The sequence below is a fragment of the Lutjanus erythropterus genome, chromosome 3, assembly GCF_056507025.1.
Source record: "Lutjanus erythropterus isolate fLutEry1 chromosome 3, fLutEry1.hap2, whole genome shotgun sequence".
NCBI classification, from domain to species: Eukaryota; Metazoa; Chordata; class Actinopteri; order Lutjaniformes; family Lutjanidae; genus Lutjanus; species Lutjanus erythropterus.
Genome location: NC_139319.1, coordinates 3,735,642 through 3,748,997, shown reverse-complemented (window position 1 = coordinate 3,748,997; position 13,356 = coordinate 3,735,642). Strand labels below are relative to the sequence as shown.

The window sequence follows — 13,356 nt, the reverse complement described above, 5'->3', positions numbered from 1 at the left end:
AAAAGACAGTTGATGTCCTCTGTGGTTCATGCAGATGTGGTAAAAAGACATCAAGACGCTAAAAGGCAGCCTGGCTTCCTTCCTCTTCACACAATGAACGCAGGTGGTTCTGGGTGAGGGGTGGGTAGTGGAGTGGCATCAGTGGTTTACAATCTTTTCAATTCTTGTCCCATAAATGCAAAAAATTGCTGAATCAGCTTTATTTTGTCAAATACTTGCTTCTTGTTTTAGGGTGTACATTACCAGTGTAAAGTTTATTACATTAAGTTTTATCTCTGGACAAATCATGAGAAACTGAGGAATAAGTCAAACAATTTACAAACTGATTAACATTTTACTTGTGTTCATTACTGATGAATATAAACTTTATTCTGGATGATAAAAAAGAAAAAATTTGTTTAAAGCTGAAATCCAAAACTTTCTGCACACTGTTGCCCTCTGCAGCAGTGAGAGGGAACTGAAATGATGTTCAAACTACAGAGACGTTGTGGAGGCTGAATGTTTATTACAGTCAGTCAATGAAATGTACTTTGAAAATGTTACAGTTAATAAAGTGTGACAGATTTGAACTCATGTTTGACTTCAGTGTATTTAAAACTACAATAAGGAACTTTGATATTTTGTGGATTTCGGAGGCCCATTTAGACAAAAGCAGCAGTGTTTCCACCATAACAACTGCAAAATTGAACATAAAAATTAAAAATTGTCCACATCAAAATCCCCCTGCTTCTTTTTAACAGGCTAACATATGACTCACTGTAACTTTGTTTGTGAAAATGTAAACACAGGCTCATTTTATCTGGTTGGTGGCAGACATTAAGAACAACTAGACACAAATAACTCATCTTCTCACAGAAGCTCTCCTTACCTTATGTAGGTCATATAGAAACTCCAGTGATGAATTGAGACTGTTTCATAACCAGTTAAAAACTCTTTGTAGTAGCTTTAAATATATTCTGTACATGCTGAAATATTGTGCTTCCTTGTCTGTTTTGAACAAACTTCATTGTCTTTCTCTTTCAGCACAGCTGTGATGTTACAGAGCAATGAGTATTTCTTAAAAGTAATTTATCACGTTAAAGCTTAATATAACATTTTACAGTCCTGAACATATGTAATAATGTACCTGCACAGGTAAAAATAAAGTTTACATTCTACTCAAATCTTCTGCTTCCTGCTGCTGCTGCTGAAAACTGAACATAAAAACTTTTGCAGATGAAGATAAATGTATCTTCATCCTCCTCATCCTCCACAGCCTCGCTCTCCACTGGACTACTTCACTGTTGAACTTCTCTCTGTTTCCATCCAGGTGAGTCTCCTCTGGTTTGACTGAAGAAAATCACAGAAAGGTTTGCTGCATTAGAAATGGAACTAGGAACTTTTCAATCTGCAGGTTCGCCGCTCAATTCAGCACACTGGTACTTTAAATTGAAACACTTTGCACACCAAATTAAAGTATATTTAATGTACCTGCACAGGTAAAAAATAAGCTGACGTTCTACTCAAATCGTCTGCTGCCTGCTGCAGGGTCTTTTTTCAAGGTTGTGACGTTCACATAAACAGGCTCAGACTCCAACTGATGGGAAAAGACAACAAGATTAGAGTCAAAGGCCTCAGAAATGCAATTTGGACACAGTTAGGCTTGATATTAACATTTACTCAGACATGTTAAAACACAATTATTTCTTTAAACTGATCTGGTACATCCGCAGTAAATGTGGCTGAAAAATGTGTGTAGTTACATACAAATTGACCCTTCTGCTACGCTACCGGTGTAGAAATAGTAACTAAGAGGGGGGGGGGGCTTAGCAAAGGGTCAGTTGTTGACTTCTACTGAGAAAGATGTGCCTCTGAATTTATATAACAACAAATTTTCAGTAATTTCTGTCACTGTGGTTCAATCTTTCTCTCACCTCAATTGTCTCTATGGGTTCATTTGGTTCAGTGGTGGAGCTCAGAGTTTTCTTTTTCCTGAATCAAAACCAAAAAGAAATAAAATGAAATAGAGAAGCCCAAAACTATTAAAGTAATTAATGATTAATTTCTGTGGTTTCACCTCATCCAAAGACTAAACACCAGCAGAGGAATAGGCATGACAGCCACCAGAGTGAACCTGATGATAAGTATTATCATTGTTGAGTTCCAAAGTGGAGACACTGGAGAGAGATATGAAATACTGTCAGTGTTGTTTTTATATGTAAAAAAAATACGGTGGAGCACAAACCAATTCAGCATACCAGGAAAACTACATGCATCGACCCAATGACACATCATAGGAGTTTATTTCAACCAAACCAAACGCTGATGATTGTTGGAACAGCAAAAACACATTTTTGGTGAGTTTTATTTTGTTTCTGTTGAGCTTGAATGACACTAATGTTTTTCAAATGAATCTGGTTAGTTTGGAAGGAGCAATTTCACAGCTGTTTACCAAAACATAATTTACCAAAATGTACCTTTAAAAGGGACAGTTCACCCCAGAATAGAAAAATAGACATTTTTCCCCTGGCCTGTAGTGCTGTTTATCCATCTAGATTGTTTTGGTGTGAGTTACACAGTTTTGGAGAAATCGGCCATAGAGATGTCTGTCTTCTCTCCAATATAATCGGATTCAAGATCTGTGCCTCTTTCCAAAAATCATGACATGGTTATTTAAATTAATCTACAGACCTTGTTGTGAGCAGCTTCATGTAGGAACTATTTTCTTAAGTAGTAGTGGACCAATAGATTGTACTGCATAAAGAGAGTAGTGTAAGAGCAAAATTGTGATCAGTGAATAACTGTAAACACAGGTTTAACCACCCAAACTGTTCAGACATTAGTTTAGTATATTTTCACTGAACTATTATATTGTTTACACATACCTAGTGTTTGCAGTAATGTTAATATTCTGGTTTACTCATCTCAAACTGATATTTTAGTATAGAGTGAAGAGGTAGACAGAAGGGGGGAAGGGGAGAGTAGAGAGTACAGGAATTCAAGCAGGTGAAACGTGCAGACTGACCTTTGTGCAGTTTTCACTAAAAAACCCAGAAGTTGTTGGACTGATTTATTCCTGCGCACGCACTGCACAGCTTACAGTAGTTTCTAAAAAAAACTGCTGCAGCATCTGGGTCTCTGTTTTCTAAATCCCTGGGAAACAACAAAAAAATCTCTGAGCTGCAGCCTACATGCTGAAAATGGCAAATTAGCACCTGGAACACTAATGGTACGAACATAAACAAGCTAACAGCTGTTAGCAGTGATGTAGTTATTTTAATGGAAGAGCTCGCCCCCGACATGTTACTGTTCCACCAAAACAAGTTCCCTCTCCACACTATTTGGCAGCAGCACCACTGCGGCACACTTAGCACTGACAAGGACATTTGTGATTGGTTTAAAGAAGTGCAAACAAGGCGGGGCGTTTTTTTCCTCCTATAACAGAATGTTTATGTGTGAAACCAGACCTTTCTCCAGTGCTGAGTGCTGTGGACAGATGTCAGGCTATGCTTCAGTTCCAATTTCTCCCACAAATTTCTGGTTTTAAAGCTGTGCTTGAGTATGTCACTTCGTTCATTTTCTCAAATTAGCTAAGAAAATCTCCCTGTTCTTGCAGATTGTAAATCCAAGTCTTGCCAAGTGCCTCCAGATGTCACAGACAGATGGGCTGTCTGTTCCACTCTTCATTAAATTTGCATGATCTACACTGAATATACTAACACTCACTAGCATCCATATTCATATTTTCCCACATACAATACATATTGCACTGTGAGAGCAGGGTTAGTCCCACATTCACACCATGGCCACCGTAGAAGAATCAAGAATCAGGAGAATCATTCTGAAGCAGCAAGACAGAAACCAGTAATCATGAATTAAAATCATAACACAAATGAGATTTTGGAGGATGCACAGAACAGAGAATTGATAATAACATCATGTTTTGTTTGTGCAGTTATTTCTCTCTTATGACAGCAACAGGTGGGGCTGTGCCCCTTGAATAGAGTGTGTATGATTTGTCTTGAAAATGGAGAGGGACAATTACATATGCTGTAATGGACCTCATTTGTACAGTTTGAGTCATAAATCAGTTTGTTGGGTGTTTCTGTTTGTTAATCAGCCAATTATTTATCCTTTATTTAACCAGGAAGGTCCCACTAAGATACTAGATCTTTCAGGGAGCCCTGGCAGCAGCCTGACCTGAGCCAAAACAGCAGCACATGCAGTTTTGCATAAAAGACAAGTTCATGTGTTTAAAAACATGAAGTACATAAAAAAAAAAAAAAAAAAAAATCATAAAACATGCAAGCCATACCAGCAATATCCATATTACATTTCACCACAGGTCGAGGATTATGTAAAGTAGTGACATGTTTCCGTAAGGGAAGTTTAAAATGGACCTTAAAAGGTATTCAAAGATGAGAGTGCTGTCTAAAGAAATAGTATTTTGCAACTCAGTCCAGGCTTTATGTGCATAAAAAAGTGTCATGGAGAAACTTACCTGTCACAACAATCAGATGTGAGGTGGAGTTATGACGTCCTATTGTGTTCTTGGCTTCACAGTAATAATTCCCACTGTGTTCAACTCTGAAGTCAGTGATGGTGAAGTTCTGTCCTGATGCTTTTGGTGAGTCTTCATTCTCCTTGTACCAGGTGTAATTAGCTGCTGGGTTAGCATCACTGCTACAGGTCAGAGTCACTGAACTGCCTTCCACTATCTCACCAGAGGGACTCACCGACACAGAGGGAAGTTTGGGAGCATCTGTAGGAGATATGTTTAACAGACATTATTCTTCACATTTTCTTTACTACAGTATCACATATGGTATTTAAATTGTAAACTGTGAAAAGGTTGAGTGTTTGGTGGTTTATATATGGGCTGAAAACAGCATAAAATACCTAAAATCTCCTGCAGTTTCTCAGTGAATTACAAAAGACTGAATGTGAAGCAAGTAGAGCACAAGAACATAGACATGATCAATAAAATCCTCTCCTGCAAAGGACAGATTTAAGTTTTGTTATTTTTAAATAATCTATTTCACTCACATTTCACATCGACAGAGATGTATCCAGATGTTTCCGCCCCCAGCTTGTTCTCAGCTGTACAGTAATACTCTCCAGAGTCAGAGGACTGGATGGACTTGAAGACAAGCTGTGGCTCTTTACTGAGTGGTTGAAGGTCTAGATCTCCGTTTGCCTTGTACCAGGCATATTTAGCTGCCGGGTTAGCATCACTGCTACAGGTCAGAGTCACTGAACTGCCCTCCACTGTCTCACCAGAGGGACTCACTGATACAGAGGAGGTCTTTGGAGCATCTGAAAGAAATGCAACAGTTAACTTAAAAATGTGGACCTTTAGTATATTGTGATTATATCACAGCTAAGCATTGTTCTGTCCAGTGGGAATGTCTTGGAATGTGGAAGATATAATGGACTTAGAAGAAGAAGAAAATTTATTTGTATAGTGCTTTTTGCAGACATGACTCAAAGTGTTTTACACAACATTAAATAACATACAAAAGAGAAATCTACAAAAATTAAAATAGAAACATAATGAAGAAGACACAATATGCAACATGAATGCACACTACATAAAATGCAGACCTTGTGGATACAGGTCACTCAAACATCTGTCTGAACAGATCAGTCTTTAGCCACCTCTTAAATGAGTCCACAGAATCAGCAGACTGTAAGAGCGCAGGCAAGGCGTTCCATAGTTTTGGTGCTACAGCCCAAAAGCTCGATCACCACAAGTCTTAAGGTGAACACATGGGATAGACAGCAAATTTAGGTTATTAGTCCTAAGAGGGCAAGCTGAGGAGTAAGGGTGAAGTAGTTCAGTGACATAAGCAGGAGTCTGACTGTGCAATACTTTGTGAGTAATAGTGAGAATTTTAAACTGCATCCTAAACAAAACAGAGAGCCAATGAAGAGATTTAAGAATAGGGGTAATATGAGACCATCACAACAAGGTATGTGGGTCTGCAGCAGCAGACTGAATGTGACACAGAAAGAGACAGTGTTTGTGTCTTTTAAGGTGATTGTGTTTCACTCACAATTCACATCAACAGAGTTGTATCCTGATGTTCTCCCCCCCAGCTTGTTCTCAGCTATACAATAATACTCTCCAGAGTCAGAGGACTGGATGGACTTGAAGGCAAGCTGTGGCTCTTTACTGAGTGGTTGAAGGTCTAGATCTCCGTTTGTCTTGTACCAGGCATATTTAGCTGCTGGGTTAGCGTTACTGCTACAGGTCAGATTCACTGAACTGCCCTCCACTATCTCACCAGAGGGACTCACTGATACACAGGGAAATTTTGGAGCATCTGTAGGAGATATGTTTAACAGACATTATTCTTCACATTTTCTTTACTACAGTATCACATATGGTATTTAAATTGTAAACTGTGAAAATGTGGAGTGTTTGGTGGTTTATATATGGGCTGAAAACAGCATAAAATACCTCAGATCTCTTGCAGTTTCTCAGTGAATTACAAAAGACTGAATGTGAAGCAAGTAGAGCACAAGAAAGTAGACATGATCAATAAAATCCTCTCCTGCAAAGGACAGATTTAAGTTTTGTTATTTTTAAATAATCTATTTCACTCACATTTCACATCAATAGAGATGTATCCAGAGGTTTCTGCCCCCAGCTTGTTCTCAGCTGTACAGTAATACTCTCTAGAGTCAGAGGACTGGATGGACTTGAAGACAAGCTGTGGCTCTTTACTGAGTGGTTGAAGGTCTACATCTTTTTTTGTCTTGTGCCAGACATATTTAGCTGCCGGGTTAGCATCACTGCTACAGGTCAGAGTCACTGAATTGCCCTCCACTATCTCACCAGAGGGACTCACTGATACAGAGGGAAGTTTTGGAGCATCTGTAAGAGATATGTTTAACAGACATTATTCTTCACATTTTCTTTACTACAGTATCACATGTGGTATTGAAATTGCAAACTGTGAAAAGGTTGAGTATTTGGTGGTTTAAATATGGGCTGAAAATGGCATAAAATGCCTAAAATCTCCTGCAGCTTCTCAGTGAATTACAAAAGACTGAATGTGAACCAAGTACAGCACAAGAACATAGACATGATCAATAAAATCCTTTCCTGCAAAGTACAGATTTAAATTTTGTTATTTTTAAATAATCTATTTCACTCACATTTCACATCAATAGAGATGTATCCAGATGTTTCCGCCCCCAGCTTGTTCTCAGCTGTACAGTAATACTCTCCAGAGTCAGAGGACTGGATGGACTTGAAGACAAGCTGTGGCTCTTTACTGAGTGGTTGAAGGTCTAGATCTCCGTTTGCCTTGTACCAGGCATATTTAGCTGCCGGGTTAGCATCACTGCTACAGGTCAGAGTCACTGAACTGCCCTCCACTGTCTCACCAGAGGGACTCACTGACACAGAGGAGGTCTTTGGAGCATCTGAAAGAAATGCAACAGTTAACTTAAAAATGTGGACCTTTAGTATATTGTGATCATATCACAGCTAAGCATTGTTCTGTCCAGTGGGAATGTCTTGGAATGTGGAAGACATAATGGACTTAGAAGAAGAAGAAAATTTATTTGTATAGTGCTTTTTGCAGACATAACTCAAAGTGTGTTACACAACATTAAATAACATACAAAAGAGAAATCTACAAAAATTAAAATATAAACATAATGAAGAAGTCACAATATGCAACATGAATGCACACTACATAAAATGCAGACCTTGTGGATACAGATCACTCAAACATCTGTCTGAACAGATCAGTCTTAAGCCACCTCTTGAATGAGTCCACAGAATCAGCAGACTGTAAGAATGCAGGCAAGGCGTTCCATAGTTTTGGTGCTACAGCCTAAAAGCTCGATCACCACAGGTCTTAAGGTGAACACATGGGATAGACAGCAAATTTAGGTTATTAGACCTAAGAGGGCAAGCTGAGGAGTAAGGGTGAAGTAGTTCAGTGACATAAGCAGGAGTCTGACTGTGCAATACTTTGTGAGTAATAGTGAGAATTTTAAACTACATCCTAAACAAAACAGAGAGCCAATGAAGAGATTTAAGAATAGGGGTAATATGAGACCATCACAACAAGGTATGTGGTATGTTGAATTTTTCAAATGTATTGTTTTGGTGCTTTCAGTACCATAAGCCAAGTGCCATATAGTCCCATTATACTGGAGAGAAGGCATACATCTCTACAGCTGAAATCTCCAGAACCCTGCAACTCACACCAAAATAGTATAGATGAATAAACAGCAAAAAAAAGCAAAGAAAACACACATATATATATATATATATATATATTTCTTTATTATTATTATTTGGGGGTGAACTATCCCTTTAACTGCAGCAGCAGACTGAATGTGACACAGAAAGAGACAGTGTTTGTGTTTTTTAAGGTGATTGTGTTTCACTCACATTTCACATCAACAGAGATGTATGCAGATGTTCTCCCCCCCAGCTCATTCTCAGCTGTACAGTAATACTCTCCAGAGTCCGAGGACTGGATGGACCTGAAGACAAGTTGTGGCTCTTTACTGAGAGGTTTGAGGTTTACATTTGCATTGTACCAGGTGTATTTAGCCGCTGGGTTAGCATCACTGCTGCAGGTCAGAGTCACTGAACTGCCCTCCACTATCTCACCAGAGGGACTCACTGATACAGAGGGAACCCTTGGAGCATCTGGAGAACATATGAAAATTAATTAATTAAAGATTAGAAAACATTATCACAACATTATCACAACATCTGAATATTGCTTTTCTCAAGATAACCCTCCTACTAGCAGTGGTTTAGCTTTTTCTTTCTATAAATATTTTTGCTGAAATTCTGAGGACTCCACTGTGACAAAATCTGAGATAGTATTTGTGTTGTAATGTCAGTGTTTATGCGTTTTTGCCCTGACACAGTGGAATAAACTCACACACTGAAGGAGAGGGGGAATCCTCATGTGCTTTAACAGCACAGGAATAACTGTCTGGAGAATTAAAGTAGCCTAAATAAGAAGAAGATGATTCTGCCTGGAGTTTCTGCCCATTTTTGTGCCAGATGTAGGAAGTTTGATCAGGTATGTGACAACTGCTGTGACACTTAAGCTCTGTCCTGGAGGAATCTGAAAATCTTCTCACCCACACCTGGAGATCTGGCAAAACTGTCAACACACACACATGCAAATACACACACACATTTGTGTTACTGCTTTCTTGATATTGAACATTTGCAAATAATTCACATCAATGAAACTGTTACCTTTGACCGATAAAGTGATGCCAGGGGAACCGCTATAACGTCCACTTGGTTGGTTTGTAATGAACCTGAACTGGTACTTAGCTGAGTCTCTCTCTCTCAGGTCTGTGATTCTCAGAGTGCAGCTCTTCTCATAACAACTGTACTGCACACGACCTGCATACTGTGAGTCTGTTCTCACATCCACACGTTCATCTCCATTCAACTTAGTGAACCAGAATGTTTCCTCAACTGTAATATCAAGACCATCTATTCTGGATGGGTAACTGTATGTGCAGCTCATTTCCACTGTTGATCCTTTAACAGCACAGATCTCAGTAGAAGTGTAAGTCACTCCCCAGCCATTCTGAGCCTGTATCACTGTAACACAGAGCACATCAGAAACTACAATCAGACTCAAAACAACATCAGTAGTCAGGATTTAATTTCTGGGCCTTATAACTGACAGTGAGACCAATCACAGATCTGTGATAAATCACTCCTAAAACTGGTGCTCAGATAAGTAATTGATTTTAAATACAAAAACAACTGTCCCTGTACTCATTGAAAATGTGACAAAGTGTGGTAAAGTGCCTTATAAGGTGCCCTTACACTTGACAAAATGGCCCTCCGGTAGACATGTGATAAAGTTCTCTGTAGAGTGCCCTTCTAGTAAAGACAAAATGTGTTAGAGTACCTTATAAGGGGTTCTTTCAGTGGACAAAGCCTGATAAAATCCCCTCTAGAGTGCCCTTCCAGTGGACAAAATGTGATAAAGTTCACTATAAGGTACCCTCCTAGTGTGCAAAATGTGGTTAAGTTGCTCACAACTTAGAACTTATGTGCTCTGGTGCCCCTCCACACACAGCTGGTGGCCTTATTTTTTTTCACGCCTGCGCCTCAGAGTCCAGCACTGATCATAGCACACCCACTGCACCCTCTACGGCCTGAATATGAACTTTCATCTTTAGGTGACAAAGCATGTCCAGGATGTGGGCTAAAAGAGACATCACGTCCTTTGTCCTGTGCAGCTTTAAGCTGCTTAACAAGCTCTGATCACATGGTTAGAATTTGGCACTTTCTTGACTTGCACTTGATGGCCTTCATTAATGTCTGTCTGAATTCTCCAAATGATGCTTTTTTTGTGATTTTTCTTATGTTTTATGTCATATTATGTGCTGTCATGTGTGGTTATTGGTGTCTTTTTATGTTCCTTGTGCATAACAAATTCCCAGAGGGGCAATTAAAGTTTCATTCATTCATTCATCCCACTTTAAGTCAGCGTGTGACAGATAATTTAATAGTATCAACTTGGTCTCGTGTAGGGGAGCGTGGGCAAACTTTCAAACAAGACTCAGACTTTTTCATTGAATGCTCTGTTATTTTAACTAAGTGAGCTGAAGATTTAGTCCATATCACGTTTTTCTTCTAATGTCTTACTTTTAAATGGGTATAAACAGTAAATCAAAATCAAAATAATGTTTTCCAGTTTATACCATTGGTTAATGCAAAGGAACAGTCAAACATGTACGCATGATCTCTGCAGTTAATGTCTAAGAGCACTGAGGCAGGACATGACACTGAGGTGTGAGAGTATGAACTCTAACACCATTCTCACTAGGCAGGATGCTAAAAGATGAAGAGAATATTAAAAGTGTGAAACATGCCTGCTTTCCGTTCTGTGGTCAGGCTGTTGCACAGCATCAGTGGCAGAGAAATGCAGAACACTGAGGTGTGGGCAGCTAATGTGACATGTAGAAAACATACAAACCATAAAGACAAACTCCTGAATGGCTGAGTGGATCATTTATAGGATTATCACCTGTGCAATTGTGGTTCAACTTCCATTCCAATCAAAATTAAACTTTTGAACAAATTCTGAGCATCTTTTCACCAGTGACTTAGTTGTTTTTTTAAAACATCTTTTCAGCAGAAAAATATTCTGACATGATAATTCTCTTTGTCATTACAACAAGCAACACCTCCCACATTACAGTCATTTTAAAGCCCCTACTAGTAAAAACATTAATTAGTACAAGTTTAACTTTGGTTATTAGGTGATATACTTTGCATTTCCTGTATTAACTATGCTACCAGCCTACCTAAGTTTACTATAGCACTGAGTTTGGAGTAAGTGAGAATGATGTAGGAAGTTCCATAGAACGATGAATTTTATTCAGCAAATTATTTTAGTCTACGCACAGTCACTACTTCGATCCACATGACGTCTTTATTGATGCACAGTACCTCATTTCAAAGTTTATAATGTTAGGGTAAGTGTGCAGCTCTCTGTCGATGATTTTATTTTTAGATTTAAAGTTCTTTTTTAGCACTTACAGCCATGCCATCGTTAAACTATGAAGTCAAGTAAAGTCAAGTCAAGTAAAGACCAACAGATTATTGGTTTTCTGCCCTGACAGCAGTCATTTATATTTTAAAATCCTTCAAATTCTTTAAATTGTCATTCTAGAATATAGTCTATATGGTATCAAGTGTGATATAACAGCCTGTAAAGGATTTTTGTCTTTGAACAGTTGCTAGATCATGCAAAACTTAAATTCACCCTCACAAAAAAAACTCATCTTCTCTTAAATTTCTGAAGTGTACTAACTGCCTCACAGTATAAATGTAGATGTACAGTACCTTGTACAGAGAGAAGGAAGACAACAAATCCACTTGCTGCTGCTGTTAAACTCATAGCTGCTCCTCACATCTGTCAAATCAGCAGGTCGATCACATACATGAGACTTATTGTATGTCAGTTTATTAACATGTCAAAATGGGAGGATGTGGTCTTTGAAGGCAGCCTTTATGTTCTGCAGTAGGACAAGCTGTGGTTAACAGATATCAAGGTGTTAAAGGCCAGCCTGGCGTCCTTCCTTTTAATGTTGATAATGTGTATGAAGAGACAGAAGCTTGAGAATCTTTAAGTTGAAAAGTTTCTAATTCACTGTGCGAGAAATATTATTGTAATGTCAGAGGTCAAAGAAGAAAGAGGAGAGTGTCAACTGCAGCCTCAGGTCTGAGTCTATCACCCCCTCCACCCACATGCACTTAGAAAAAGAGACTGAGGAGGGGACAGGACAACAACTGTACCCACTGAGGCGTGGCTTTGCGGCCACACCGATCACCGCTCAGTGTCACAGCGACAGCTAACACACCACGGCAGCCGCTGTCAGACTCTCTCAAAACAATAAGAAACACTGGAGCCCCAGTGATATGTCCTGTATGGGATTACAATATGCAGAACAGTACTAATCCAAGTAATTCTTAGTTACTGAGTTACTTTTTGACCTCTGTAGGCTCTTATGATGGTGCGTATGTGTGGCAGGTCAAGGCAGGCCATGTCAGCTGCTAGTCAAAAGACTAAGCAAAGGATGGAGGGTGATGGAGAGGGAAAGAGACACACTCACAAGTGAAAGTATTGTCCACCATTGTGGCTTTTTTGTTCTTGTTTTTTTTTTTTTTTTTTTTTTTTTTTTGTTACATTTACTTAAAGGGATAGTTCACCCAACAAATGAAAATTCAGTCATTATCTACTCACCGTCATACCAACTGAGGGTCGGGTTTATTTTGTTTGTCACTCTAGCAGTAACACTGCAGGAGTTTCACAGGAAAAGAGTGAATCTCCCAAACAATGGAAGTGAATGGTGACCAGTTTTCAAATGTAAAAACACAACAGAATAAAAAACATAAAATGCCTCCATACTGCTTGTCTGGTGTAATTAAAGTCTCTTAAAGTCCTGACATGCAGTTTGCACACTGTCACACCACACACACCCAGTTCAGACAGTGTGCATGTGAACATGAACGTTTCTCCAAGCTAAGGATCTACAGTGAAGATTCAGGTTAAATCATGGTGTAAATAACATTTTTTAGTTATCTTGGCATGCTGGGGCTTTAGGAGACTTGGATTACACCAGCACCTCCAGCAGCACCTCCAACAGTATGGAGGCATTTTGTTTTTATTCTGTTTTTTTTTTTTTTTACTTTTAAAAACTGGTCACCATTCACTTCCACTGTTTGGGAGATTCTGCAACACTATTGTCCTGTGAAACTCCAGCAGTGTTTTGTGGCCTGAAAAACTGAACCCAACTTTCAATCGGCACAAGGGTGAGTAGATAATGACTGAATTTTCATTTTTGGCTGTACTA

The 13,356-nt window shown here is 38.9% G+C and overlaps 1 protein-coding gene across 1 annotated transcript; it reads right to left on the bottom strand.

The window, feature by feature from the left end:
• Window positions 1-485: 485 nt before the first annotated feature.
• LOC146329457 (B-cell receptor CD22-like) lies at window positions 486-11,973 on the bottom strand. Its single transcript, XM_084714726.1, has 13 exons — window positions 11,846-11,973; window positions 9,227-9,583; window positions 8,901-9,128; window positions 8,396-8,659; window positions 7,144-7,413; window positions 6,590-6,859; window positions 6,036-6,305; window positions 5,026-5,295; window positions 4,481-4,741; window positions 2,057-2,156; window positions 1,914-1,971; window positions 1,471-1,576; window positions 486-1,329 (listed from the first exon to the last, which is right to left on the bottom strand). The coding sequence occupies exons 1-12, from the start codon at window positions 11,898-11,900 to the stop codon at window positions 1,499-1,501; spliced, it is 2,481 nt and encodes an 826-aa protein (XP_084570852.1). The 5' UTR covers window positions 11,901-11,973; the 3' UTR covers window positions 486-1,329; window positions 1,471-1,498.
• Window positions 11,974-13,356: the final 1,383 nt, after the last annotated feature.